Here is a 25078-nt window from a genome sequence, read left to right on the forward strand (position 1 = left end):
ACTTCTGTTAAAGGAAGTGTAAAGTGTGTGGATTCAGGTTAAGATTGACAGACATGACGTCACGGGCAAACACACTTTTGCGTATCTTTCCACACAAACACAACCATCCCACCCATTGAAGTGGAGGAGGTGACCGGGCCAGAGGAGAGCGAGGGCGTCGGTCAGTGCATTCAACCGCTCTCTCTCCTGAGGAAACTCCACCCGGCCACACAAGGAAACTGTGTGTGTGTGTGTGTGTGTGTGTGTGTGTGTGTGTGTGCGTGTGTTGTGACCAGCACCTAAAAAAAAAAAGGTACAAAGGGAATCCTATTTTACACGAGGCAACTTGCTCGCCGAGAAAAACCTTCCAGCAAAAACAAAGTGACGTTAAAGCTCACTATGTTGCACTTACAAGTTTGATGGAGCATCACGTAGACACAAGTGAAACAAGTGATCCTCTGTGGTGCTGAAATAACAGTCAGTTGCTGTGTGTTTGGAGAGAGAGAGCAAGAGCATCCAATGTATAGCTGCAAAACTGCTTTACCGAGAATTTAGCTTTGTCACGACTCGTCTATCCGACTATCCAACGTGTTTTCAAATGTTTGAATTTACAGGAACATTTAACAATTCAGCAAAATTTTGATCGTTTTGTGCCTTGAAGGATTGAAAACTCTTTTCATTTCCTCTTTTGAAATGACTGTCATTTATTATGTCTAAACATCCATTACATCACAGCTGAGTATTTCACCTGTTGCATGGCTTTTGGTTTTAGAGCCGATAGTCCTGTCAAACTGGTACAGACCTTTTCATTGTCTTGCTGTGTTTTATTTGACGACACGACTCGTCTCGCTGCTCCGAGGAGTTTCTGTGCGAGTTGTAAATGCTCAGATAAAGATCCTGAATCCTAATGAACATGTGGCAGAAGGGAAGGAGGGGAGGCAGCGCTGACAAGGCTGTCATTGTTTCAGTATGGAGACTTGGAGAGAGAGAGAGGGGGATAGAAAAGACGTAGAGAGACAGGGTGCCACGAGGACAAAGACAAACAAGACGAGCACGACACAACAATGTGAGACGCAGAGCTCCTCTTTCAAAACAAACCCCACTTTCACAACCTCACTGCTGTCATCCTGCCAGAGTCTCTGCTCTCAGTGTGCGCTGACTCATTCACAAACCTCACGTCCAAAAGCGGCAGGACGATACAGACTGAACACAGCCGTCCTCATCCTCACATGAGAGATGAATGCTGCTGAGTTACAGAGTAACCTTTGGATGGATTGAACTATCTTGTGTCCACAGTTGGAAGTGATGACGTAGGAGTGTTTTCACAGTAGCACGCTGATGTTTTAAAGTGAAAAATCTATCTTTAGACTAAACACCACCTGCAGGCTGATAGGAGTGTAAAGAGATTCACTGAAAAAACACCAGCAGCTGTGTTCAGCTGGAGTTAACCCCCTCGAACCAGCCGCAATCATAGCACCAGCACTTTATATATTTACAGTCATATACAACTGTTCTCTTATTGTCTGTCTGTCTCTCTTTCTCCCTTTTACTTCAGTTTGTCATTTGGACTTAAAACTACAGTCACACAAAACATAAAAAGTATCAGGACCAAAACAAGAAGCATGAGGGAATAAAAGTGTCAAAACATCTTCTGAAATCACTTCTCCAGAATAATAAACGTCTACAACATCCTTTAATTACTTTAACATCCAGCACAGGTTTCCACACAGGCAGGCACTCAGCCTCTATGTCCACAATAGAGCGTTACATCAGATCCGGTGCAGCCTTTAGAAAAGTTCACTCAAACCGCAGTTATTCACTTGGGCTGAATGTCTCTCTCACACTCAGCACAGAAAATGGAAATAATTCAATGAGCGTGAGAGAATTCAGGATAACTAGTTTTGTAGAGAAACACTGACGCTGTCTTTTTTTTCTGATCCGAGCTTTTAGTATTAGTTTAATGTCGAATCACTGACCAAAATAAAATGAGGCCTTTACTTTTCAGGTTTTCCTCGAGTGTCCTTCTTACAAAAGATAATGATGGAGACTTTCATCAATTCCTCACCACTAAAAATCCAGATTTAACAAGAACTATAAATTAACTTTTCCGCTCTCTGCAAGTGCTGCGAGTAAACAGTAATCTACTATGGCTGAACAAACAAAGAAAAGATGGATGACTACAGATACAACTTCAACAAGAAGTGAAAATCCAAAGAAGAAGAAGAAACAAACTCGACGCTCAGATGAAGACAAACAGTCTCAGCGAGGAAAATCGAGAGTTACAACCGGAGCCAAACGTGGACGTCCCACATGCGACACTGTCTGGATATCTGGGAAGTGTGCTCCTGCAATTACCGTTCATCGCCACAGGTGCCGCCAAAGAGAACGAAACTGAGATCTTCAAGATTACCACTTTAAGTACAAATTTAAAATACTTTAGTGTTTCCATTTCATGAAACTTTATACATTTAATCAGCTGCACCTTTAAGACAAACATTATACTTTTTACTCCACTTCATTTTTTAAATATTTTCACAACATTTTGTTAACATAACTTTGTAGGAAGGTTTGAATGCGGGTACAGTTTTGACAGTGTATTTTCAGGACTTAACTTTGGTAAAGGAAGTGAATATTTGTGTGTAAGTGATGTTCAGTGTAGTGTGGGAACCCTGGGAAAATAACAGTCATTACCTCTTTTCCACGTCCCTTCGGTGCACCTGTGAACCATTACATTGTGGTCTTATCTTTACCTCAAACAAACTGTTACAGAAAGTTGCTTTATGTAGAAGACTCAAAAACAAAGTTTAGTTGTCTCTGTAACTTTGACTTGCTTATGAGGAGGAGCAGATCTTATTATGTAGCAACCCCACAACATTTCTCACACTCTTTGTGTTATTTGTTTTAAATCAAACCTGGGCTGTTAATGTGTTGCTTGGTTGGTTTTTTTAATCCGAGCCAGCATTCCCAGAGCTGTTTTGGTGTCTTTGCTGGTGGCTTGTTTGTCGGGACGCCTGCCAGCAGGTCGAGATGTACTTCTGATCCACACGACTGCACGCCCGACCTGCCAGGAGTCTCCATGGAGAAGTTACTGTTCACCGGCTCGAGGAGAACAGTTCCTCTCCACAGAACCTTTTGTTCCCTTTCAAGAGTCTACCTCTCATTTCTCTCTGGAATTTGAAGCCTAGAGATTCCTGTTGTCTCTCTGGGAGACATACAAGGAAAATATACCGTCAACATACGCAAACAAAAGCATACATGAGGCCTTCTCTGGAGGCTCGGCATGTAAAGTTATTATCTGTATATTGTGTTTTGGAGATTTTACACATTTTGTTTCGCTTTCTCTCGTGTTCCTTTTTTTTCATAAATATCACTAAACTTTCCCCATTAAACAAAGTCATAACAATAAATCTTTTCTACAGTGTAAGACTTATGAGCAGTAAGACATAAATGCAAAACACTGGGCTGCCAGGTTAGAACATTTGTTTGGGTGCTGTTTGTCCTCCACTGTCTCCATACAAACTCCGCTGCTTCCTAAAAAACATTCCCACACATCTTCCTTGGTGTCCAGTAAGAAACATTGACTCACCATTGCTGTCGTTCTGCTCTGACTCAGGTGACGGATAACTTTGACCGTCAGGACTTCAACAAGATGTGCTGGACGTTGTGCTCCAGGAAAAACCTGGACCAAAGCCAGCTGTTCATCACCAACGATGACTGCTTCAAGATCTGGTGCATCTTCAACTTCCTGTCAGAGGACAGATACCCGCTGACCATCGTCACAGAGGAGGTAAATGTTCATTGAAGTATCTCTACTGAATCCTCCTTCTGATTAATTGCTTGGACAATTTTGTTTTTGATGAATCTTGGAACCAGTCAGCTATTGCCTGACGATGATGATGATGATGATGATGATGATGTAGCCTCTGGTAATGACGGCCAACTTTTTGGGGCTCTTGGTTTAGCTGGAGGTTTGCGAGAAGACTTCATTTTCCATGTGATGCATTGTTTACAGTCCGACTAGCAACTTGAGAAGCGAAAAAGGAGTAGGACTTTACATTCGAGTCTAAGAACCGATTGTTAGCTGCACTCGCCTGCAGATATCTGTTAATAGAGATGAAGTCAAAGATAAAACATCATCAGATAACTGCCAGTGGGAGCAGGGATGGTATGATGGACTGCAGTCCGTCCCTTCTGCTCTCCACACGGACTGTCTCTCCTTCATGCGACCAAAAGCTGCTGATACGATTGGTCTTTATTACTCAGACTACAAATGCTCGACCAATGGAAATCAGAACACTTACCAAAATCCAGTTCCGTGAACATAGAGATTAGTTTTAGTTAAACCTATTAGAGACATTTTATCCACCAAATGTCATTTAGTTCACAGAGATCCATGTCCACCATAAGCTGTTTTGGGTCCTTTGGACCAAAACGATATTTTGCACCAGGCTCTAAGCACATTTAATTCTGCTATTAGGTTGCTCATGTTATTATTGCGCCCTATGGGGACTGACTCGCTTTTGGAGCCAGCCTCAAGTGGCCAGTCAGGGCAACTGCAGGTTACAGCACTTGTGTGTTGGCTTTACTTTTGCAGGTTGCAGATTGCCTAAAGATAAATAAAGAGATATCCATCTTTATCTATCTAAAACATCGCTGGCTGCTCCACTAAACTTATTTAACCTTCCACCGCAGAAGTCTACAAACCGTATTCAGGCTCTGAGGGAAAAAAAGTTAGTCGCTCAAATGATATTTAATGCAAGCAGAGCAAATCCAATACACTCAACACTTATAGCTTTTCTTTTACGCGACACATTACTTTGAAAATACTGCTGTACCTCACTTTGTGGGATACAAACATGTTGTGACCCTTATTTTTGTTTACACCAAACGTCTCAAAGCATCAGCGTTAAATAAACATCATTGCTTGGAAAAAAAAAAGTCTGATCTGAATCAGGAAACTTGTTATCACAAAGGAAGTAAACAAGTCTCACAATCTGACCGAGCGTTTCATGGCAACATCAGAGTCAGACGTCAGAGCAGAACGTTCTTGTTTTCCATAAAGTCTTGTTTAACTTTAGAATAAAAGTGTTTTCAAAAATCTGACCCTGAATCCGATGTTAGAGCAGGGAATGTGATCGCTAATGTTTAGGTGCACAGTTAAGGATCCTCTATCCATTTGCATTCATGTTTTAACTGGCTGATAAATCCTTCAATTTATATGCAGTCACGTCTGTTACTGTCCGCTCGATGTTCTTTCTCTGAATCTGTCGCCTATTTTTAAAATGGTGGAAGTTATTAATGTAAATGTGCCAATAGAATGAATCAGCATCTGTCTGCTTTCCAGTGTTAACTTCCCACTCCACAACAACTCATTTTCAGTTCAGACAAGAACGCAGAACCTGATTCAGTTGTCCTCCTGCGTGTGGAGCTTCACCGCTGCAGAAACCGGCCAGTCTAAAACGTCTGTTGCTCAAGAGCAGAAAAGGAAGTTTCCAGCTTCCTGTTCTTTAACAAACGCTGGAAGATTTATTGTTGGGGTGAAACAAACATCAGAGCTGAATCACAGGAAGGTTGTTTGCAAAAGAAATGTACATTTATATTCCCCAATCAGCCCACATAAAGTTTGGTAGTGGGAAAAATACAGGACAGGGACCGTTATCAGCTGTGTTTTAATAAAACAATCGGATAGTTTTGCCTTTTTTTCAGCTGTTTTCACACCACCATGTGCGCTTAAGTTTGTGTATAACGCTGCATGTGTCCACTCACAGATCGAGTACTTTCTGCGTAAGCTGACGGAGGCGATGGGGGGCAGCTGGGTGGAGGAGCGTTTCGAGGACTACAGGCTGCAGCTGAACGCAAAGCAGCAGAGTCTGAACGTCTGGGAGCTCATCAAGCTGGTGGGCTCGGGACACTTCAGCAAGGGCATGGACCGCCAGACGCTCTCCATGGGCATCAGCGAGGTCTACCAGGAGCTCATCCTGGACGTGCTCAAACAGGTGGGCAGCTGAACACCTGCAGAGACACACAGAGACGATGAGAAGTGTTTGTTCATTAGGCTACATCGACTTTTCTGTTCTCATACAGAACTTTTGCAGTTTAAATGATATAAAACTAACGTTATGCAACAATCTACCTTACAATAACAGCTTTAAAGTGACTCACATTTAGAGTTGTGATAGGGGGAACAGCACCTTATTCCCATGCTGTGCCAAACGCCTGTTCTTGTACCGATCAGACAAAGCGTGTTTTGCAGGCTGTATAGCGTGAGGCGTTCTGCAGTGCGTTTTCTGTTGAAGCATACGGTTTTAAAAAAGAACAGCTCGCTGCACCTTTTTTTTCTGTTGTCAAGGCAACCACCGAATCATTAGCTGTAATTAACCTGACCGTTATTTTGTAAACTGACAGAAGGCCCGCCTCTCCTGTCATTCAATTGGACAAAAAGAAAAAACGCCCATGACGTCAGGCGCTTTGAAGTTTAAAGTCGAGCTAAAACGGCATTTCGAGAGTATCCAGCTTCCGTATCGTGACGTATTTCCGAGTGAAACAGGACGTGCAGGCGGGACATATCATTAGAGGGATTTGATTTGATCGTTGAGAAGTGGGCGTAGACAGACGTTCTCCACAGCGCAGTAGCTAGCTAACTGACCGAGCGTTCTTGGTGCTCTGCGGCTAAATGTTGCAGATTGATTGGTTGAAATTGTTTGGTGCTAACTTACGTAAGCACGCGTGAAATTTAGTTTAACCGGAAGAAAAAATGATCAGATTTTGTCAAATAGATGCACAATATTACCGGGGATGTGATCTAAAAGGATTAAAACTCGAGGCGCTCAGAGGGTGAAACTGTACGATGCAAAGTCTCCCATACCAGTGATTGCAGAAATGTTGCTTTAATCACATTCCTTTGAATCCCTGAATAATCTTATGCAGAGAAGTATACAAAAGCAGGCTTTCCTGGCAAGACTACGACTATCTAAAATCACAAATAATGTTAAATTGAACTGCATCTCATGGTATTAATCAGTGAATAGAACTGGTTCAGGTGTCATCAAGCAGAGATTTATTGCAGGGAAGTCATAACTCCTGTCTCTATTCAAGGACGGTCTTTTGCATTTAATATATGACTCTGAAGTTTCTGTTTAATTATACCTTCAGTGTGTTTGTTCTGCAGGGAAACCTTCTCTGTTTTAAATTTAAATTAAGACTTAAGTTAGAGGATAACTAAGGTTATGTTCTGTATCTTTTGTGTTTTCAACAAGTCTAATGAAAAGACCACAACCAACAATGAATAGATCCACGAACAACTTTTGTTTGGGTCTCCAGAGCCTGAAATATCTTTTCCATAGAGCTCTACTGTTGTCCAATCTATAAAAACACACCCATGACTCACAATGTTGTGCTGGGTCACATGAACACACACACGGTGGATGATTTTGATTCAGATACATAAACAACGTCCCGCTGCAGTACACACTTATTAGAGCACTTTACATTTGTTCATCTAGAGTAGGAACTAGATAAATACAGTATTTAATCCTGTTTGACTAACGTTTGCTAAAGACTGCAGTTCCCTACAGAATTTAAATATAACAGAAATGTATCTTCAGGACGAGCCAGTTGAGTCGGGGTTTAGAGTCACAGGCAGGGCAGGGAAGTTGCTGATGGACAAACACACACAGTTGGTTCTGGTCTTTGTCATAGTGTCACACCTCCGTCTGTACACCGCCTCATCTACGTCTGACACGGTGTAATGACTAATCTCCTGTCGGGTGACGTAAGCTGAAAGTGTTTCTTTAGTCATGTCACTCATTACACCAAAGCAGTTTCCATCAGCTGAGAAGTTTACTTGTTTTGAAAGAGTAGTACGTTAAGAAGGAAAACTTGCAAAATATAAATGACGGCGTTCATAAATCTATTTATCTAAGGACATATGAAGGCATGAATGCAACAGTTGGATTGTCAGTAGAACAAATCTGAATTGAACAGCCATTGCAGCAAATAAGGAAGTGAAAGTTTGTGGGAAGGTTTTTTTCATGTGAAAGAATGTGTCAATGTGTCGTCTAGGGTTTTATGGAGAGAGGAAAATTGTAACAGCATTATTGCAGAAAACCATTTATATGTGAAAAAAGGAACGCAAAGGTTTCGTCCTCTGAGCCACACAGGGTCGGTAACGTGTAATGAGAAGTTATTGGTTTAAATGACCGTTTCACATCCTCCTTGTCATCGCTGCAGGGCTACATGATGAAGAAAGGACACAAGAGGAAGAACTGGACGGAGCGCTGGTTCATGCTGAAGCCAAACACCATCTCCTACTACATGGGCGAGGACCTGGCTGAAAAGAAAGGAGACATCCTACTGGACGGAAACTGCTGCGTGGAGGTGAGAACCTGCTCGATCCGATACCTGAAACCAGGGTGGACAAAATATATGGATTCTCACCTGCATCTAGTCTACAGACTTAAGCCTGAAGTCCATGGCTGTGGCCTTATAATGGGTCCATCAAATCAAAGTGTTTATGACAGAACAGGGAAGTCAGCTTACAAGATAAAATGATTAGTTGGCTATTTATAATGAAATATTTGAAACAGGAAAAAGTTAAATGATTATATTAGGGCGGCGACTCCCAGGTTATCTTAGATCAGTCACGGTGAGTTTAGCAGGAGCATGGACGCTATTTCTGTGCCTGCATTTGTCAAAGATATTGATCATGCAGCTGAATATTGTGCTGCACGCTTCGTGTTTAAGATTAGATCAATCAGCTGGTCTAATCTTTGTCTGTTTTTCGCTGCAGCCTCTACAAGATAAAGAGGGAAAGAAGTGCCTCTTCATCATCAAGTCGTCACACAAAAGCTTTGAAATCAGCGCGTCAGACAAGAAGAAGAAGCAGGAGTGGATCCAGGGTGAGTGGTGACCGACTTATTCGCTCACTTCTGCCGCATATTCGTCTTTACACCGTTTATTTGTCTCAGCTGCATTTCAGAGGTGGATGTTTTGGTTTTCTCTCTAAATGTTGCTTACAAGATTTTTTCATTACAGCTGTGTCATGTTAAGGTTATAATCTAGAAGATTTTCATTTAAATAAATGTTAAGTCTCCATCTATCGCCGAATGAGGTAACACATGGTGATTGAGCCGATGGCCCACTGATGAAAGCCTTTACATTTGCAGTATTACAGACTGGGTGTCTGACAAACAAAGAAAAGATGGATGACTACAGATACAACTTCAACAAGAAGTGAAAATCCAAAGAAAAACAAACAAACTCACACACGCTCATATAATTTCTCAATTACCGCCTGATATTTACAAATACCTACAGCCCAAACTTTGGCTGACCGCCGGGGTCAGCCCTACACACAGGTCTGTTTGTGACTGACTGACTGATTGAGTAACTGAGTGAGTGAGTGACGGTACTTTCACAGCCGTAGAGAGAGAGAGTTGCAACATCACAATGGCCGATCATGCAGCATATTTGACCTCCACTGACACGGCTCTCTGTCTACACGGCTCTGGATGCTTTATTCGGGGATTAGGCGAGGCTGCTCCTCTGCTGCTCGACAGTTGTCCTCACCTACGTCCGCAGCGCGCACCTGCTTTCAAACACATCGTCATCGGCCTCATAAGGACAGTCCTTGTAACACATTGCCCACAAAAGTGCACACTGACCTGATGCTGTCAGCCACATGCCTTTGACCTGGTCTTGTTAACATCACAAAACTGGGAAATAAAATAAGCCCAGGTTTTACTCTTCTTTATTGCATGATTCCTCTTGTATGAAGGGCTCCAACTCAATGTAAGTGTTAACTATTGGTTAATCTGCGAACTCTTTCCCAGATTAATCACTTTATTTTATTATAATAATTATCAAAATAGTGATTCTTTGCAACTAACATGTAAAGGCTTTTGATAAACATATTGTTGTTTTCCTACAGTTTACTTCCTTGTACATTTTACAGACAGTTTTGAAGGAAATCACAACACGAAACATTAATGCGTCCTTCTTGTTTCCTCGCAGCCATTCAGACCTGCGTGAGTCTGCTGCGCCAGGGTCGACCGGCGCCGCACCGCGAGGCTCGACAGAAGCGTCGGGATCTGCGACTGAAGCAGCAGGCCGAGCAGGAGGAGCTGGAGCTGAGGATGAGGGAGCTGCAGACGGCCAACGAGGCCAAACAGCAAGAGCTGGAGAACATGAGGAAGGTGAGGAGAAAATATATGTTTAATGTTCCCATGTGAAGCATGTCTGGTCAGGAAGCGTCTGCTGCATTACCAGTTCCTTTTTATTTGTATCCTGAGTTTAAAATAGCTCTGTGTGGAATGTTTCTTTGACACGAGACGGACAGGATCAGACGATGATGATCAGTAAAGATCAGACAGTTTATCTGCATGAAGTGTTGGATTGTGCTACATCTTGATGTCAGTTGAACTTGCTTTCTCTTTCGGTTTAATAGAAAAATGTGCTTCAGTTGTTGAGGTTCATACATTTTATATAAAAGAAAATAACAGGTTCAAACTGAAGGGATTAAAAGACACCGAAGAGAGTAAAATTCCAGCCAAAACAAACAAAATACCAAACAAAGGTAAGAGCTCATAAAACACCCCGCTCCAAAAGTAAACAAGAGTAAGCCACTCCTTTTTTCAGGGAAACAAAATATACGAAACACCAACTATTGTAGGTGCTGCTGTAGCTGACACCTGTTACACCGGGATACGTTTCAGTAAATTGATCAGTAACAGAACAAAAAGGAACAAGCAGGAAGTAATTCATTGCAAACTGAACTCGAGGGATTTCCCCAGAGGGAGTTTCTAAAACTTTGGAGATTAAAAAGACAAAGTACAGAAAGTAAAAGCTCAGACAGATAAACGACATGAAGGATGAAAGGCATTCCTTTACACGGATCAAACATCACAACAGGACATGTTGTCACCAGACAGGGCGTCTTTGAAGGACTCTGTGTGGGTGTTTTAAGACTCGCACGTTTTAATGCTGACTCTGCTGCTTAGATACAAAGTGTCTTTTCTGTTCTTTACCAGGAACGCTTCCTCCTTTCCTGCTCTGTATATTCTGCTTCATCTGTAAAACTGTGAAGGCAGCACTCAGACTGACCTTGCCCTGCATAAAAAAACCCCCCAGCCCCCTTTGACCAAAAAAAAGTGTAACAAGGGTCAACTTCTTACTGCAACTCAATGCAATCAAATATGTGCAAACCATGGACCATTCATAGGTAGATTCTGCCAATTAATACAGAATCTGTGGGCAGGATATTTGGTGTCGGAAGTGCTTTGGTTTTTGTTTATAGCCCGAGTAGTATCATCCACTACCGTTTCAGTGGGCATTGGCGAAACAGTCAGTGTAGTTAACAAAAGAGGCGTGATATATGGACCATAATGCTACCCAGAAACCCATCCGCAACATCTGATGATTTAGCTTGGACTTAATTTGATCTGTAAGTTTCAGAAACGTTCCAAAAGTAGTCGTAGAGTCGTCCTTTCTCAAATCCGTCGTCACGGATATCTCATAGCATTTATCCAAACAGCTGTTGGCTACACTCGAAGCCCCTAAGCTGTCACTCCAAGAGGCAATACCGTAATTAGACTCAAGCCAGTGTGTCCCGAGACGATAGCCACAGTGACATCACAAATTGTTTTGTGCGCTACAGTTTCAAAGTTTCATCTTGGGTTTTTTTGGAGCCAGACATGACCATATGTTCGACGACAGGGTGGACACACATTGCTGCACCTCTATCCTGGTTGACCTGTAGACCCGCCAAAAATATATCCTGCTTTAACGTCGATTTCACATGAATAAGACATAAATGCTGTTTGGAATAAGGTTTAAAACTAACGATTGAGACCACGAACTCATTTGGAAAATGTTTATCAAGGTACTGTATCAACAAAGAAGTAGGCTCATTTATTTGCAACTGCCCCCTGCTGCCTATTAGAAAGAATGCAGGTTTGAGGCACTTCTGCATGGGCTTCACAATCTACAGTATGCTACAAACAAACATCCCATATATATAATTCTGATAGTTTACATGAAAGCAAAATAAAGGCTTCCATAATAACTTTATTTTCTTATGTCGTGATACTTTAAGGCGTGTGCAGTGTTTCGGTCTCTGATAATCCTTTAAACTCTTGGATCTGAGGAGCATCACGATATCGAGTTATTTAAATCAATTAAATCACTACAGCTGATGTCATCAAGGCTGCAGCTAAAGACAAAGTCACAAAGCTGATTCAACAACATTCCTCAGAGGTAACGTCACACCTTTAAATAGCACAAAGAGTAACACGCATCTTATCCATGATTATCTGTAGAGCTCTTATAAATGACAAAGTGATTTTACGGCGCCTCGCTGCTGGTTTAAGTCGCACACAAACTGTTGCCGCCGAGTTTCACACAACAATTAAAGTAGGTCACCTAAAAACTGTGGTGGGTCTGCTCTGAAACTCCATGCCAGCTCATGAATACCAATAATACATCAGCTCCACCTCTCAGCCTCTGAAGGATGAATAGTCTGTCGCTCCCTGCCAACACAGGAATGTGTATTGAACCAGGAAAGGGGGCAGGGAGGAGGCATTAGTCTCCATTAAACATGTTTTTCCAGTAAATCTCCCTGAACCTGACTCACACTTCTGTCGTTCACGCTGCTGTTTAACCAGTGGTGTTAAATTTAGTGATTTTGTGGATTCCACAAATACTGATGACGAATGGCTGCTTCCTGTTGGTGTATGGTAAACGGGGTTAACAGGAAGTGTAGAGCTAATCTCGTGTTGTTGCTTAGCGCTTCAGTGAGTAATCGAGTTGTTAAGTAATCAATTGAAAGAAAGTTCAAGACCAAATATTTATTTAGGTAAAATACACACAGTCTCATTTTTTATAGAGGCATGAAAAAGTGCCCCACACCTGCATTATTTCTATTGGCCAGCAGTGAAAAAGTGAAAACTGCCACAAAACTGACATGTTTTAAAAGGTCGCCTCTGAAATGAGCCGTTTAGAACAGCTGCAGGTTTTTACGTAAAACTTTGCTTTGGCTGAAATCCACCAATCGCCATTCACCGTTGTTCACCTCAGGCTGCCTTCTTGCACGAGCTTGTAGTCAAGTCTTTGTCAAGATTTCAGCTTACCATTCTGATACCTCCTGGTGATTCTGGCTCGTACATATAAGGCCAAATAAACCATCCTAGAGCAGCCATGTTTTCTACAACACGTGGAGGAGGGGAAATGCGGTCACTCCAAATACTGTCAGCCAATCGTGGCTAAGTTCTGACCTTTGAATGGCAAAGCGGCTTGTTTTCGTTTCAGGAGGAAGAAGAGGCTCCAAAAAATGTAATTAAAATATGAATACCATTTTTAAAACGAAACATTTGATTGCATAGCTAAAATATGTCACCTTTAAGATTCTCCTGATGAATTTATGGTGATAAGTCCATATGGTCCTACTCATCATTTAAACTGACAAGAAAGCAGGAAATGCGTCATGACATGGCTACCTGTGATTGATAAGTCTCCACCACAGGGACCTTTCCCACAGCGCGGCAAAGTGTATCAGCCTTTGATCCAAATATGGTCACTTCTGGCTCCAAAAGGGCTTTGGCCACAACACTAGCTCTAGGCTTCCAAACAGCAGTCAACCAAAAAATGTCTGATGTCACAGTGGCTAAGGACCGAGCTATTCTATTGGATGTCTTTAAATTGTGTTGGATAAAGTGGCCACTGAATGTACTCGCCATGTATCAGCTTTTTAATGCTGAAGTCTTTCATACCAGATGCATCAAACTCTTTGAGGTGAAGCTAAAATACACGTGCTTTTTTGTAATAAATCTCACATATTGCAAAATGAGCACATGTACGTCTCATTTCTGCTCCCTGTGGCCATGAATGGATGCCGACGCCCTGAATGACTCGTTTCCAAATCACAACTTCTGCCTGCTCCTCTGCTGTCATCTTTAAAAAGAAACTTGAGGAGGCTCTGGGTCAGCACCAGAGCAGCTATCATTTCACACAGCTTTGCCGTATTATAGCATATAGTTACATTTATTCTAAACATTATTAGCAATGGGCTGCGAGTTTGCATGTTCTCCTCGTGCATGCGTGTGTTGTAAGGTTAATTGGTGACTCTAAATTGACTCAGGTGACCAGTCTAGGATGTACCAATGACAGCTGGGATAGGCTCCAGCCCCCCGCGACCCTGAACAGGATAAGCGGTATAGATAATGGATGGATTATTATCAATTATATTTGCATTCTCTATCTATAGTTAGTCGTTAGTGTCCAAGTGTCTGTGTTACCTTTGTCTAACCTGTTCTTGTTTTTAAGTTTAGTCTGTTTGTGTATGCACGTCTGTACATTGAGAGCAAAGAAAACCCGCAGTCAAATTCCTTGTATGTGCCCACATACTTAAAGCTGATTCTGATTCTGTCTTAACAACCAAAGGTTAGAGTCGAAGCTCCTCTGTAATGTGATTCCTGAAAAAAGGAGCAAATTGACACGGACACATAAACTACAACAATGGCTTCATTACAAGTAAAAATAGTGATCACGCCTCCGTCTATTTGTAGACCTGTTTCGAGTTACAGTAAGCTTCAGGTGTGCACACCACATGTTCTGCTTTTATGAATATCAGTTGTGGTGTAGGCATTGTTCTTTTTATGTGCTGTGTTTGCAAAGTCCCACAGTCAGTGTACAACAGAAGCTTGTCTAAGAACAGAACATTATAGCAACTAAACAAAATATCATCTTTTCTATATTAATTATATATTTTTCAGCTGATTGATGGATTATTTTTTTAAGAAACTAGCTACTTTTTAAGAGAATATTATCCTTTAGTTTAGTTTCCTTTGGTTTTTCACTTAACTTTTGTCCATTAGCATTAGCCACATTATTTTTACATTCATATTTTAAAACCCCTTTGTCATAACCGTGTTGCTGATACTCTCTTATCCCCTTGATCGCTTTTCTCTGTTTTATGCACCTTTTTAAACTTTGTGCCACTGAAGAAAATGTTATATTATTTAACTGAACTGCAAACAAACGAGCACTAGGTGTGTTGCAGCCATCAGTAGAGTTGTGACCAATGCAAAAAACAGTTGCTCAAACTAGCTAACCCCATCATTGTGTAACAAACACTGCAGCAAAGAACAACAGTTTGTCTCTGTCTGTACGACTCTGCTCTCCCATGAATGCACAACTATCTGCCAGTGAGGTGATAGCTGTGTCTCAGATAGTTGATTATCGCATGAATGCACAATGAACACAAGTAAAGCAGTAGTGTGTGGCTCACACACAGACACGCAAATACACAAAAAGAACTCTGGCTGTCACACTCTGCTGCTACAAGTAGAAGACTGTCACAACCTTAAGACGGTTCACAGCTGGGTGACAAGAGTCAACATGGCTACTAGTTCGGCTAACTTCCCACACATTAACTCAAATCAATTTCTCCTGTTATTTCTGCCTAAACGTAAATAAAACAAAATACATACTGTTTACTTTTATATAAAACAAATCAAAAATATAACTGTAAAATAGCTGAAAGACATTCAGAGACGACAAACCTCTGCCAAAACTGAACTTTCTGACTCACTGTTAGCATCTCACATTTAAAAGACCATCTCCAGTCATGTTTTAAGACATATAAAATGCTCTGCTTGAAATAATAAATTGTGTCTGATATGTTTTTCTGCAAAATACGTTTAATTACCTTGTAAAAATCCTCCCAAGGTGTCTCCTCCTTAGTCCCCGCCCACTATGAACTACGTCTCTCCTTTCGTAAAATTACAGCCGAAAACAAAACACGTCTCTGCCGTCGTTTAGTGGCAACTTGTTGAAACTTAGCTGCTTGAAATTTAGTAATCAGTAGTAGTAACGTTAGCGTTAGTAGTCAGTAGTGAGTTTGCAAAAATTACCATGACGGTTACAGCTGGCTCACGCGTCCCTGAAGTGGTTGCCATCGGTTGCACATAATGATCTGCATAGCGTCACCCCGTCCATTAACGGGATTGGCTCCTTAGGTTTGTGACATCTCAAACCTGCCAATCTGAAAACGTGTCGTTCAGCCTGTCCTTGGTACACTGCAGTTTAAAAGCAGACAGGCCCAGCCATGGAGATGACTGCTCATGTTGTCCCTGATATGTCTCACATGTCTAACACTTGATGTTCACTGGAGCGGGTCTTTAAGTCTTCTTTAACTGATAAAAGAAGACAACAAGAATAACACGGAGAGGAAACACTTTAATACACCACTCTGATCCACAGAAGAAAAACAGAGTTCAATCTTTACTACTTCAAATACAGTATCCAAGTGAGATAAATGTTGAGAGCAATTTTGTTGTAAGGCTTAAGTTTGCCACTTCATGTCTGTCATTTTCAAAAGTTATTTGTGAAAAGTTTGTAATATAAACAAGAAAATGGTGTCTTCTAGTTTCTCTTTGAGGTTCTAGCATGGTGTGTACATCTTTTGTTAGGCCAGTATGCGCTTGATTCCTCTATAGAGCTTGCATATGTCTTTGCGGTAAATAAAGCTATTACACCTCAGAAATGGTTAGAACAACATATTAACTCTGGTTAATATGCTGCAGACCACAGCCTGTTTCTTTGCCATCAAACTAAAATAACCAATATTATTTCTGCTGGGTCATGATCTCAATTTAAACTCCCTGTAAGATCAGCTCAGTTGTTTTTGCCTTATTTAATACTGTTAAATATAAATTTAAGGGTGAAAATCTGTTAATGGAAACTACAGAAGGTTTCAGTCTGTAAGGAATATTAAACCTTGCTGCCTTTTTTTGTCATCCTGTTTGCCTTTCGTCCAGGCTCTGGAGGAGGCTGCAGCTAATGCAGCAGAAGAAGAACGAAGACGCCTCCAGACCCAAACAGAACTCCAGGACCGCTACAGGATGGACCTGGAGAGGGAGAAAACGGTACGTCACTTATTGTCATCAACAACCGAGTCAGACGGCAGAACAAGTGGTGGAGCAAGACAACTTGCACACAACTTCCTCTTTTTAGTTGGCTGTTTTTTAGGGTGTGTAAGATGTGTACAATATCTTTGTGTATCTACAGGTGTCAGGTTAAATGAAAGGTGACGTAAATGTTTTGCTGTTTCAGTGTTGATAAAGACACACGCTTGTTCTTATAACGGTGTGCTGGTAAATGCAACCACCAAAAAGTAATATACCGTGCTTCAGTGCCTTTGGTGGTTATCTCGCTGCTCGACTTGCGTGTGGTGCATCAGCAGATGTTTATCATGCATCAGTGAATTTTTGTTACTGCCCACATTTGTTTCCAAGAAGAGACACCTTGAGTTTGATTTAATTACCAACTTATTTAATATATTACATTGTATAAATGGTAATATGCACGCAACCCTTCACACATGTATCGATCCATTAAATCTAACTTGGATAGTGTTGAATAGACTGTTGTACGTCAACTTGATGCTTCTACATTTCAAAAGTTACAATTGAAAAACACAGATTGTCACTAAATTATAAATCAGAGCTCAAATAAAGAAGTTATTTTCTTGGTTCTTAAGAAGCTAACTGACTAACCACAAGTCCAAAAATAAAAATATATTATATTTACTGTGGAACAAAAAGAAAAAAGTAGAATAATCTCATATTCAGAAGCTGGAATTTACCATTGTTTAATGTTAAATAATGTTTGAAAAATGAAACTATCATTTCAGCTATTTATCAATGTGTTACAAAATTCATAATGCTAGTGTACTTCTGCATACAATCTTTACATCCTCCATCACATAGCTAATGAGTTTACATAAAACACAAGAACCCAGTCTACCCTAAATAACAGTGGGCTTAGCTGGAGCACATAAACAATAAAATGAGGCAGTCCATGAAGGCTGACGTGTAACTTCAGGGTGATCTAATAAATAAAATCGTACAAATTAGATTAAGTTTTTCTCTGTCGGTCCTGGTTCACAAGGTTCGTCAGCAGATGGAGGAGCAGGTGGCCCAGAAGTCCACTGAGCTGGAGCAGTACCTGCAACGGGTTCGAGAGCTGGAGGACATGTACAGTCAGCTGGAGGACGCTCTGGAGGACGAGAGGCGCGCCAGACAGGACGAGGAGGCCGTCCGCAGGCTGCAGGCACGGTCAGTCAACACTGAAATGCTTTCAGGCTGCAGCAACAATTCATCGTCATATTTGGCTTTTTGTGGAAGTGGCTGTGCTGACATTTATTTGTCATTTAAAGACAACATTAGGACAGAGTTATGTTGGTGTATGTAATTTAAATAATTTTAGAGGATCAACTTTAGAGGTCAACTTGAGCAGGTGTCAGAAACCAGCAGGTTTATATAACAAAGCTACTTATATTAATGTGAATATATAAACTAAAAGCTAATGAGGGATAACAGCTAACACAACTCTAACTCGTGGTTGGATCGCACGTAGGTAATGGTTTGAATAAACAAGTATTGTTGTGCTCTTACGACGGTTAAAACACGTTATTATTCACCACATTTCGGTTGATGTGCCCTCTCTCGTTTTAAGACGGTGACATTTGAGCCGGAAGAACGTGGGTTTCACTCTGACTTTAATGTTTATCACAACATTTCTACTACCTGCTGCTGTTTGATTATCATCAGATTAAGATCCAACAGCACACGCTCTGTCTTCCTGCACTCTGGTATTGCTATATTAAGTTATAGACACGAGTACCTACTTCCAACACTACCTCATAAAGCTACAGTAGGCAACAATATTTCATAACATTTGGTTAAAATAATTGTATGTCCCTAAATATATTAAATTGTAATGATGTTGATTGCTGATCTGTGACTGTTAGCGCCAATCAAAGCGACTCTGTACAAACTAGCATCATCCGGCTTCCGCATGACCTGTGTCAGTCAGGAGCTATGGCAACTTGCTGTAAATCTCTTGTACCTCCTTTGCCGACAACGGCATATACTGCTTAAGAAGCAAAGAGATGGATGACCATGGAGGAGAAAAAAGCTACAAAGAGAGCCTTAAATAAAAAGTGGGATGAGACGAGTGGGAGTGTAAGGGGCCGTGCAGAGGTTGCGCTGTTCCTTCTTGACAGGTAATCGTAGCTCTAACGGTAGCATGAAGCTCCAACACCTAGAGGAACAAAGGTGGTCCACACCAAGAGTCATAACTACGATGATAACTTTAGTGGCATTTGAAAATTTGAGATAAAGATCTAATCTTGTGGATGTATCAAGCTGCTAGTAGCTTTATTGTCAGCTAGTCAGTGTTGTCCATGTCAGACATAAGACAGATAATGATGCAGTGAATATTAATAGACTGTCTGGCTGTTTGCTGTCTGTTTAGGGATTCCCACACTTTGGTTGTGTGATGCATAAAAAAAGAGGAGCAGACTTAGAACAGACATTTAACCTCTACTTCCCTCTCTCCGCCACATTTCCTTTCTTGTCCTTCCTTCCTCTCTGCTGACATTTACTTTCCACATCACGTTTGACTAACCAGGAGTGAGCAAGTCAGCAGCATAGTACTGACCACAGTGCATACTTTAAGCCAATGTGTTAAAAAGACAGTTTCAGTCCTTTTATCAAGAGAGACTCTCAACTCATTGCACAAATTAAAAAGGGAGGTTTACAGTAAAGTATCTGTCACGATGTGCGCAGTGCGTCAGCTTGACCTTGTTTTTGCATGTGTTGTTAGTAGCACTTAGTGTGTTCCAGTTGCTCTGTGCCAGTGTGCTTGCCTATTTTTTTCTCGTATTTGATGCTGTATTAAGAAGTACATTTGCTTAATTCTTCATATTTCTTCAGTGGCCCTGCCTTTAGAAGAAGACAGGAGTGTTAAAGTCCAAGTCTTACTTTTCTATAAAGTGTGTTTGATAAAGAATAGAAACAAGCAAAACGTCATTAACCCATTTAACCCATTGAACCACAACTTTAAAATCAGACCATAACAGCTCTATAGCACCACCTGCTGGCACACTGTCCAGCTACAACCATCTCTATTTAGCATTTTATTTATTAAACTATAGTTTTTATTATAACAAATGGTATTAATTGATACATAACTTACTCTATAAGCCTCTAGGCTGTAAAGGCAAATGGGTTCAACACACTTAAAGTATTTATACAGTATTTTAAATACATATTGTTGATTGGCATTGTAAAATGTCTGCATAGTATAATGGCTAATACGGTAAGAAATCAAAACTCTTTCTGTTGCTGATACTAAAGAAAAAAACTGCACATATACAAACGTGCTAAGATTGTGTTAATTTATTATATGCTGAATGCACTCTAATCCTGGGCCAGGTCAGCTAAAACCAAACAAAACTTACCAACGTCAATGTCTGTGTTGAGCAGGTTGCTGGAGGAGGAGGCTGCAAAGAGGGAAGAGTTGGAGCAGATCCACCTGAGGCAGCAGCGCGCCATCTCAGAGACGGAGGCGGAGAAACAGGAGCTGGAGAAGGAACGTCTGGCCAAGGAGAACGCTCTGCAGGCGGCCATGAAACAACTGGAACAGCTGGAGCAAGACAGGCAGGGGGCGCTGGAGCAGTACCAGGTCAGCAGAGAGATGACATAATGGTGGGGTAGGGACTTACAGGAGGCCGGTGGTCCAGAAGAGTCGAGTTTACAGTAGACCATATCACTCTGTGTTTTTCAGCCAAACCCAAAATGCATCACCCTTTTTTTTTTGCTAATAGTAATTTGACTAATTACAGATTACATACAGCTGTAATAACTGGTCAAACCCCTCATTGCTGTTGTAAATTGACAGCGGTGCAAGGTAAAGCAAAATAGTACATTGTGAAAAATGACTATTACTTTTAATAAATCTGTCTTGGTTTAGTGTAAAGAAAGTCAGGCTCTTAGCAAAGTAGTACCTCTTTTTACCACATGGTGTCACTATATTATTGCTAGAGTGGAAAGTAGTACCAATTACATGATTGTTGACATAATACACCAAACAATATTGTAAAGTAAGTGTTGTCAGGAAAGTAAAACAGCCCTCCTTGAATTGTATCACCTGCTAATGACTCTGCTGTGTGTTTGTGAACCAGACCGTTGTGAAGAAACTTACAGATGCAACCAACAACACCAAGACCTGGAAGCACAAGGTGGCTGAACACGAGGGCATGCTACGGCTCATTCAACCAGGTAAGAGAAACACACTGACCACTGCGGTGCTACTCATGTCTTTGTGAGGACCAGCGTCCTCACTGGGAGTCTTTGAGGAATATCAATAGGGGTTTAGAATTTAGCTTTCAAGTTATAATCCTTTCCTTTTGTTCTGGGATCCCTGAACTGTTATTAAATGATATCACACTGAAAGTAACAGACATGGATGACACAAAAAAAAGCGCTTTGAGGGTGTGACAGACATTTAGTCTTTGACACCTGCCTCTGATTTGACATATTATAATCTGGCTGCTTATGCTGGAAAATATTGAAAAAGAACAAGTACTGTAGAATATGACTTACATTTTTTTAACTGTTTGAAAGGGACACTTGATATATTTTAGGTATTTTCTGTAACATACATTCAGTCTCAGAGTTTCAGAGCACCACATCTATCTCTGCTTGAATCGTTTTCTGCTCCAAGCTACAAACTGACTCCTGCCATGAATAAATTTAATGGCGCCTTCTTCCTACTAATTTCCCAAAAGAGTTCATTAGTAAAATTAGTAGAGGAGAAACAACTTGGCTCTCTTGTCAGCTAACAGTGTACAAAGCAGGTCACAGCCAAACAACCAATTTAAAAAGGCTGGAGGGAGAAAACAAAACAATGAGATATCCGAATTCCACAGATTCTTTTGGCTGGAGGCCTCATAACAATAATGTTTACTACAAAGTCAAATGACGACTTCAGTATAATTTATATCAATCTTTGCGAACTCTTTTGGTCAAAGAATATAAAAATACTTCACAGGAACTTTCTCCAGGGACTAGAAACCTTTGGAGGAACTGTTTCCACTAAATTAAGTGTGGGGGGACATTATTTATCGCCAAAAAGTCCCAGCTCAGGGAATTGAACTTTTAACAAAAGGTTACTCTTACAGCACCGCACATTTTTGATTTTCACAATCTGCAGGGGGGAACCAGTATATTTGTTTTTGTTGATTGTGCTTCAACACATCAATGGAGTTACAGAAAAAAAAATGATAAAATCACCAGCATGTCCTGAATCGCCTTCATGTTTACTGTTGTTATGGTGTCTCACAAATAATAAAGCTCGTCTGTCAATTTATGTGGTGTCATTGCTGTACAGTCAAGCAAAAAGAAATGTGTAAAAATAGCTTTTTCCGAGGACTTATTAGGCTAATCTTTGTCGTCTTCAGACTGCGATGCAAATGCAAACAGGAGCAGGCTGAAGGAACCTTTTAGTTCCCTAAAAAAGTCGTTCCTGAGCCTAAAGAAGCCACTAAAACAAGCCAAACTTCATGCTTTCACGCCATCTTAAAATCTTGTTTTATCTTTAACAGAGCACATTGCTGAAACTGCAGGTGCTAAGACGCTTTCTAAATGAGACTCAATAGCTGTGTCCCAATTCAGGGGCTGCGTCCATCGAAGGCCATATTTGAAGGCCAATAGCGCCACGGCCGGAGTCAAAGGCTCCTTCAGATGCGGCAGACAAATGCGTCCTCCTTATCTCGGCTTCATTGTGTGCCAATTCAAACGAGGTGGCAGACTCTGAAGCGGCCGAACACACTTTTAAAAGTTTTAAGTCTCAACTCAATCGAATAATAGTGATACAGATGTTAAAAATGACGAAAGGGGGCTTGAAACAAATTATTTTTAAAAATAACAGTACAGTTTACGTTACGTTAGTTATGATAGCTAGTTAGCCCGCTAGCTTCCTGTTGCTAGGTGACGCAAGGGTAAGGGTGGGAACTGCTGGTGAAGCAAAAAAGAAATCCTCTGTAGACCAGACCGTCTCATTTCAGTTCGGCTTTAGTGGTCTACACAGGCTACGAATGACTCGTGCTCTGTAAACCGTGTCCTTTGAAGGTTTTTGGTTATAGTCAATATGTAATGAAATAGTCTTACCTCTACAGTGGAAAAACATTCGTTTTTTCCCCCTCCAGGTTCAAAGGGACGGCAGATGATCACCAACTGGGGCCCGGCAGCCTTTTCTGATGGGGAGCTCAGTCTGAGGGAGAAGAAATGGCAGGAGACAAAGAACCAGGCGACGCAGGCCCAGTAGAGAGCCCCTGTTATCATAAACATGCCTACAACTCAGAAGAGAAGAGAGGGCTGCTTTGGTATACTGGTATACAACTGGACTGTCAGTGGAATTAAAGTGCCAGATCAATGACCTTTATGCCTTTTAAGAATCTTTGGCGTTGACCAGTAGGAACTAGAGTCTTTCACTGTAAGACAACATAGATTCAAGTCACATTTTCTCATTGTGAGGATTAAGTTCACTAATTCTAGCAAGGATCCAACAAAAATACTAAGTAATGAAAAGACAAAAATGCTGGAATAATACGGCGCTATTGTCTATATTTTTGTTTCCCTTTGACGCTAAATGTATTAATTTTCATGTCAGTCATTTGCTCTTGAATAACTGCGCAGTGTAAAATGAAGATCAGTAGTAGGTTTGTCCAATGATTAGGGAGGTTGCTTGGCAACAACTGTACAGGATGTAAAATGAGTTACAACAGATGCATCGAATGACAAACATTTTGGGCTCCAGAGCAGGAACTTCAAATTGTGCAATTGTTTTAGCATTGATCAAATATTACCCAATACCAGCTGAAATAGTAACACACCACTCCTGACATGAAAGATGAAGTATACGGCAACGGTAACTTTGACTAACTGGGCTCTTGTAGCACCACAGGCACTGTATATGAAGTCGACAGCCTTCTTGACATCACAAAAGGTTTGTGGACTGAAGTTTTGTCAATCCAATGGTAGCAACTCGTCAATCACAAGGTAGCCACACCCTGAAGCATACCCTGTTTTATCATGTATTTAAACTCTTAAGTGTGACAATAATTTACAAAATAAACATCCTGCTGTATTGAAGAAGACATTTCACTAGTTTTCAAAAGCGAAATGTTTACCGAGGTCATAAATCCACTGAGAAGTAGGGTAAGCTTCTCACCTGGTTTCATATAATCGCACTTCTGAGTGCTACCTGTAAAGTCTCCCCCTGCTGGCCATTGAGAGAGAATGCAGATTTAAGTCACTCGTGCTTGGCCATGACTAGAAACCTACCAAACGAACGATATAAATAATTTAATCTGATGATTTTATGATGAGCAGTAACACATTGAAAAGAGTTTGTAAATCACTTGCGTTTTTCCTGACTGTAGATTTGTTTCTATGAAAAGCACTACTCACTATGTTCAGGATGTTGTAAATTTAAGTGATGGTGAAGCTGTAACCATTTTCCTCTTAACTCTTTGGGGCCATTTTAGAGAGTAAAAAAATAAGGGATCTCTGTACATATCTTACCAATGGTTTATGTGTTGTCAAACTTTTTGTTTTGCTTAGTTAGGTTAAGCTGTTTGGAGGCATTAACAGTAGCACCCGAGGATGAGTTGATGAAGTTTAACAATTCTGTCTTAAAAAATGAGAACCACCTGAAATTGAAATACCACATACGATTCACTAAATCTTTTATCATCAAAGTATTTTTCCTCTTGTTTGTCTTCAGTTAGTTTATCTCTGTTTAAAGAACCGGCTCTTTAACATTCCTCGTCTGTAAACACAATGTTTGAAATAGGGCAGTCTGCCAAAGTTTCACTCGGAACAAGCAAGCTAACTGCAGAACATTTGTAATGTGTTGTTGTACTGTAACCGTCAGTGCCTTTGATACTGTTATGAGTGAATATTGTGATTCTATTTTATGTTTTTATAAATATGTAAAAAGCTAAAGACTGAACAATGTAATAAAACACGTCTCAGAACAACTGTTTTTTCTCTTAAATTAAAATTACAAACACTACAGCGAAAATAACATACTACACACGAGGGCTGCCCCCTGAAAGTCAACGAGTCGAATCTCTCTCGGTGACCCCTCAGTCGACATGAAATCTGTGACATGCATTGTTGGTTAACTGAAGAGAGGTCACAGATGTGTGTGTTTTCATGGTCTTGCTCAATAACGTTGTGATCTGTTCATATTT

The 25078-nt window shown here is 40.9% G+C and overlaps 1 protein-coding gene across 1 annotated transcript in view; it reads left to right on the forward strand.

Moving 5' to 3' along the window:
* The window catches only part of swap70b (switching B cell complex subunit SWAP70b), a 29564-nt gene extending 4712 nt beyond the window's left edge, over positions 1 to 24852 (forward strand). The window contains exons 3-12 of the mRNA XM_069687095.1: positions 3593 to 3766; positions 5748 to 5975; positions 8209 to 8355; positions 8768 to 8876; positions 9991 to 10172; positions 16791 to 16898; positions 17923 to 18089; positions 20304 to 20502; positions 21002 to 21098; positions 23027 to 24852. Coding sequence (XP_069543196.1) covers positions 3593 to 3766; positions 5748 to 5975; positions 8209 to 8355; positions 8768 to 8876; positions 9991 to 10172; positions 16791 to 16898; positions 17923 to 18089; positions 20304 to 20502; positions 21002 to 21098; positions 23027 to 23145 — 1530 coding nt within the window. The 3' untranslated portion in view covers positions 23146 to 24852. The remainder of the gene's footprint in view (positions 1 to 3592; positions 3767 to 5747; positions 5976 to 8208; positions 8356 to 8767; positions 8877 to 9990; positions 10173 to 16790; positions 16899 to 17922; positions 18090 to 20303; positions 20503 to 21001; positions 21099 to 23026) is intronic.
* The last annotated feature ends 226 nt before the right edge of the window (positions 24853 to 25078 follow it).

This window comes from Semicossyphus pulcher, unplaced genomic scaffold (assembly GCF_022749685.1).
Source record: "Semicossyphus pulcher isolate SPU_LCO1_2020_fin unplaced genomic scaffold, fSemPul1.0.p SCAF_8, whole genome shotgun sequence".
Lineage (NCBI taxonomy): Eukaryota > Metazoa > Chordata > Actinopteri > Labriformes > Labridae > Semicossyphus > Semicossyphus pulcher.